At 42.2% G+C, this 5,950-nt stretch overlaps 2 protein-coding genes across 13 annotated transcripts in view; both read left to right on the forward strand.

The window, feature by feature from the left end:
- Positions 1 to 4,275, forward strand: part of AKAP1 (A-kinase anchoring protein 1) — a 40,416-nt gene extending 36,141 nt beyond the window's left edge. For both annotated transcript variants that reach the window (XM_042442788.1, XM_042442787.1), the window contains exons 10-11: positions 1,216 to 1,281; positions 2,766 to 4,275. In XM_042442788.1, coding sequence (XP_042298722.1) covers positions 1,216 to 1,281; positions 2,766 to 2,828 — 129 coding nt within the window. In that variant the 3' untranslated portion in view covers positions 2,829 to 4,275. The remainder of the gene's footprint in view (positions 1 to 1,215; positions 1,282 to 2,765) is intronic.
- Positions 1 to 5,950, forward strand: part of LOC121917114 (RNA-binding protein Musashi homolog 2-like) — a 911,933-nt gene that overhangs the window by 409,749 nt on the left and 496,234 nt on the right. The window lies entirely within an intron of this gene.

The following is a 5,950-nucleotide window of genomic DNA, read 5'->3' on the forward strand; positions in this document are numbered from 1 at the left end:
CCCCCCCCCCCTTGGCTACGTCCCGGCTTTTCCCCAAGAACGGGAATCAAGGTGGATTACAGAATAAAAAGCTACAGGAAACCCACATAATACCTAAAGTATGCAGAGAGATCTTGTAACACCTTTGAGACTAACTGAAAGAAAGTAGTTGGCAGCAGGAGCTTTCATAGACTTAAAGTCTACTTCCTCAGGTGCATTTGATCATACTAAAGGCGTATAATTCTGGGCTGAATTTCCAAGGCGTCTTGTAAGATTAAAGTAATGTTAAACTACCAATAGAACTCTGCAGTCAACTTTAACCAACTGAAGGACCTAGAGATTCCTAAGGAGGACACTCCGCGAGGCATTTGTAACTCCTCCGATGCAATTCTGTGGTGAATGTCTGGCAGATGTTGACCGCAGAGTTGCATTGGAGGACCTAGAGATTCCTAGAGAGAACACTCCGCTAGGCATTTGTAACTCCTCCGATGCAATTCTGTGGTCAATGTCTGGCAGATGTTGACCACAGAGTTGCATTGGAGGACCTAGAGATTCCTAGAGAGAACACTCCGCTAGGCATTTGTAACTCCTCCAGCGCAGTTCTGTGGTCAGTGTCTGTCGGACATTGACCACAGAGTTGCACCGGAGGACCTAGAGATTCCTAGAGAGGACACTCCACCAGGCCTTTGTGGCTCCTCCAGCGCAGTTCTATGGTCAGTGTCTGTCGGACGTTGACCACAGAGTTGCACCGGAGGACCTAGAGATTCCTAGAGAGAACACTCCGCTAGGCATTTGTAGCTCTTCCAGCGCAACTCTGTGGTCAATGTCTGGCAGATGGTGACCACACAGTTGCGCTGGAGGACCTAGAGGTTCATAGAGAGGTGTCCTCTCAGGTAAAAACATACTGGTTTTGTTATTTGCGGTTTTCCCACATTCACGGGGGTCCTGTGCCCCTAACCCCAGTGAATGTGGATGGACAAGTGTATATTAACTTATAGTTTGAAGGGAGGACTATTCTTTCTTTCTGGTCTTACATGGAACTGGAATGTGTCCTCCCCTGGAGCTTCTCTGAAACTGAATTTAGCCTTCAGCTTGAAAGAGTCTAACGAACTTTTCTTTAGTCACATTTCTGTATACCTTGCTTTGTGGATGTCGGGAAGCGACACTTTGACAGGTAGCTTTCCTTGCTTCTTGGACCCATCTGTTTGAAATCCAAATGTTCCTCTCCATTTTCAGGTTACAAATTATGACAATGCAACAGGCTTGCCGCTAATACAGCTGTGGAGCATGCTAGGAGATGAGGTATGTTGCTGAACGGAGAGCATCAGCGAGGAGAAGCGCGGGACGGTCTTTAATGCATAAATAAACCCAGGAATCTAGCATCCTACCCAACGTTTTGCAGTCTCTTGGATAAGATTGTTATAATGAAAAAATATGAAATTAATCTTTATTAATATATACACAATAAAATTACACATTAAAAGCATATTATCACATGAAGAGCTTAGCGTTTCCGTTCTACCCATTTCTCTCCTTCGCTTGATCCCTTTGTTATTCCCTTAATTTCTTCTTTATCCTTAACCTTACGTTCGGTACATTATTCATTTGTTCCTCTGTTCTTTTCTATTTCCACCCTCCTCTCGCTTTTCATATGCATCTTTTGTTTAACCATAAAAGATTATGCATTAATATTCTATAGTATCTTCTGTCACATTTTACCACAACTGAACGCAAGGGAAGCATTTTATACCATTTTTTACAAAATAGACCCCCAAAATAAGGAGTAGGCATTAATACTTAATTCCATCCTCATTTCTTATGTTCATCTCTTTTCACAATGCAGTGCGCCCGCGTCATATGCGGGTTTGAGCATACACCGTGCCGCCACCACATGCACAGGCCCCATTCAAATGAATGGGACTCAAGCATACGTGTTTTTGGCTTATGCTGGGGAGGGGAGGGTCCGGAACAGATCCCCCGTGTAAGCCAAGGGCGCACTGTATTTAACTAGCAGATCCCACGCACCCTTCTCTTTGGATCACTCCGTAGTAACAGTAATAACAATAATAACATAGGGAGAGACGTAGCACCTTTGAGACTAACCGAAAGGAAGAAATTGGCAGCGTGAGCTTTCCTAGGCTTCAATCTACTTCTTCAGATGCATTACACTGAAGTCTAGGAAAGCTCATGCTGCCAACTTCTTAAGCACAGTTCGTAGAGAGATCTTGTAGCACCTTTGAGACTCAGTGAAAGGAAGAAATTGGCAGCGTGAGCTTTCCTACACTGAAGTCTACTTCCTCAGATGCATTGGATGGAGTGGAAGCCAGGTACAGGCATATATATGCCATTGGTACGTGAGGGTGTCAGTTCAAATGACAAATCCTTTGTGTATGGAAATGAAATTGCAGGTCCTGTCTGTCTGTCTATATGTAAAACAGAGGCTGGATGGCCACCTGTCGGGGATGCTCTGATTGAGAGTTCCTGCATGGCAGAATGGGGTTGGACTGGATGGCCCTTGGGGTCTCTTCCAACTCTATGATTTTATGATATACATAAATACACACATATATACCAATGGCATATATATGTCTGTACCTGGCATCTAAGGAGGTAGTCTGAAGTCTAGGAAAGCTCATGCTGCCATCTTCTTTCTTACAGCGAGTCTCAAAGGTGCGACAAGATCTCTCCACGTACTGATTCTACAGGCTAAAAACGGTTATGTCTTTGAATAATAATAATAATAACAATAATGGCTAACTTGCGCTTGTCTTCTTTTCTGTTTCTAGCTGGTGTCTATCAACAGAACCTTGGTGGAGCGAGGCTTCGCGCAATGGGTCGAAGGCTACTAGAAGCATCCTTAGCTGTTTGTTCCGGACTAGTCTTCCCTGTTCTCTCCCTCTTCCCACCGCCTTATCCGTTCCTTTCTTTCTCTCCAATTTTTGGCACTTGTTTCGAAATTGGGTTTGGCAATTCTCCTTCCTCCCTTCACTCTCTCTTTCTCTCTGTCTCTCTCAATGGCCTGTTGTGATGCATTCACCTGGCAAAACCAACCATTTTATATGGCATACCTCATCTTTGGCAGGAAGGCTTGGAGCTGAACCAGAAGCCATAAAGATAAATTGCAGCTTTGAAAAAAGCTTATCTCTCTCACTTTTTCTTTCTTTCTCTCTTTCCCCCCACTTTTCTGACCTGGGTCCAAAAGTGACGTTAAAAAAAAAAAGAAGAAAAGAAAAAAGGAAAGTAGTAGTAAATGAATTAAAAAGATAATTCTCTCTCCGGAGAGTTGTCAAACTATTGCTCGCTCGCACCCCATTTCCCTTTTGACTACTGCCTTAACATTAAAATGACTTGATCTGAAAGCTGAGTTTTGCTTCCAGATCTCCCCCCCCCCCCAAAAAAAAATTTATATGTATATATATATATGTATTTAAAAGATTTGAATCGCGGGAGCATATCATGCACTTGATAGCAGTTCTGTGCTTCCCAACAGCAGAAAGATAGCGTTGTTCACCTTTGGATGTGGGCAGCCGAAAGGCGGAATTAAAAAAGGACGCCGCTCCTTGCGGCGCATATAGCGTTGGCTTTGTTCTTAAGTAAGGTTCGTTTTGCGCAAGAGGCGACGCCACTTCGCAAACCACCTTAAAAACCACACGACGAAGCGAACCGCCACAGCTCCGGCCCGTTTTTTTCTTAACCTCCCCGGATCATGCTTAAAAAACATCCGATCGCCAAGCCTGATTGTAATTCATAACTTGTTTTCTATCCGTGCAAAAAAAATAAAAATAAAAATGATAAAATAAAAATAAAAAACCCCTGTGTAAATATATATATTTAAAAAGCAAAACAAAACACAGACGTTGTAATATTTTGTACAAGAATAAAAATTAATTAATTAATAATAATAATAATACCGGGGAACTTAGAAAGGGAACGTCAAACAGGGAAAAAAGGGGGTCCTGTTATTCCATACCGAAATGTCCTCTGTAGGTTAAAAAACGGTTTTCGCGGTGTATCATGTATAGGATGGCATTTTCCCCGCTAGCTTTTGCTGTATGGTAGGAATTTGGCGACCGATGGACTCTTTTGCTGTACAGATCTGACTATACAAAGGGAAAAGAAGAAGTGACATTTGGAATTGATATTGCAGTGGTGTGTCTCTCCGTTATTTTTTTTGGTTTTGGTTTTTGTTTTGTTCCTTTTTAGATTGGTTTCAAATGTGGATTTGGAAAAGAAAAAAAAACCAAGTAATTTAAAACCTAATTTAATACTATTAAAATACCAATGAATTCAAAGACGGCTGTCGAGTTTGGAGTGTGTTACTTTGTAGGGAAGGTGTTCAAAAAGTACCTTGAGTAAAGGGAACCGGCAGTTTTTGAGCGTCGGACTACGACTTTGGAGGTGAGAGGACTCAATCCCCGACTTGGCCACGAAACCCAGTGTAAACCAAGCGTAAACCTTGGGTAAGTCGCGCTCTCTCAACTTCAGGGGAAGGCAATAGCAAGCCTCCAATGGATAAATCTTGCCAAGAAAATAGGTTTGGAAGCAACTTGAAGGCACACAACAACACCTTACATGCATTACCTACTACAATTCCCCCTGATTCTCTTTCTCATAAAAGCATGGAGCACCTTGTAGAAAAGCCTTGTGTTAACAGCTCCAAACATAAAATGTTTAGCGATGAAATGCTTCCAAATATGAAGGAGCGAAGATTAGTTTAGAAGGACTATTTTGGGAGGGACTGTCTCTGATACACTAAACACAGGAGGACTCTGTTGCGGGAAGAAGGCAAGGAGATTTGTTCAAGAAGTGCCTGGTTTCCTTAAAGGGTTTCGGAAGTGTATCCTTGTGTTTAACATCCTTACATTGTACATCCTTGCAAATTTGTCTCTCTTTTGCGTCAGGTGCTATGGGCTGTTTCCAGTTTCTCGGCACTTCTGACTCAGTAAAGAAGGACCCTCAAATATCACATGGACTTCACCAAGAGAGAACAAGCGTTATCCATAATGCAGATGAGGCTAAAGAGGATGGAGAGATCTCTAAAGAAAAAGAAAACATACTTTGTCATAGGTAGCAAGGAGCAGAACTTGAATACAGGTTGAGTCTCTCTTAGCCAGAAGTCTGAAATCCAAAATATTTTAAACAACCCAAAACCAAGTATATTTGTGCATTTTGGTTGGCCGGTAAAGGTATCGCTGATGGATTTTTGTCCGCATTTGTTAAACGGCCAACACAGCTACCCCTGCATCTTTTCAGCGTATAAGGTGTATATGAAACATACAAGAATTGTATTCAGAGTTGGGTCCCACCTCCAAGTTATCTATGTATGTATATGCAAATATAGGTATTCGAAAAGCCAAAAAACAAAATCCAGAACACCTCTGGTCCCAAGCATTTTGGATAAGAGAGACTCAACCTGTACCCTGAAAGAATCGGATCCTGTCTTGGAAGGTAAGCAAGGTCAGGCCTGGTCAGTACTTGGATGGGAGACCATTAACAAATACTAGGTGTTGTAGGAAGTTTCAAAACCACCTCTTGAGTTTTCCTTGGATATGCAACTTATAAGGGAGCTGTTGTAAGTTAGCAGGAGACTTGAAAGCACACACACATAGACACAAATGTGAAATGCAAGAACCAACATTTTCATGTCAGCTGGACAATTAATCCTTACAAAAATTCCTCCCCTAGGAATGTATTTGCATGCAAGAGCCATTTAATATTCATTAGGAGCTTCCCATTAACGTGGTTCTCACTTTTTCAAGTAGTTCCAAGGGAACGCTTGGATGTTCTTCACCTTTTGGGAGGTTTCCGGAGAGCTATCGGTTTGTGAATCGTACTATGGTTTGACAGCTCTGTTTATTGCCTCCGCTCCAACCCTGAGAGCTTTCCCCCTTGCTTCTTTTTCTGATGTGCTCCTTGTGGATTGCAAATTGTTTTAAAAATTGCTTTTTAAAAATAGTGGCCTGTTACAGAC

The sequence above is a fragment of the Sceloporus undulatus genome, chromosome 11 (assembly GCF_019175285.1).
Source record: "Sceloporus undulatus isolate JIND9_A2432 ecotype Alabama chromosome 11, SceUnd_v1.1, whole genome shotgun sequence".
NCBI lineage: Eukaryota > Metazoa > Chordata > Lepidosauria > Squamata > Phrynosomatidae > Sceloporus > Sceloporus undulatus.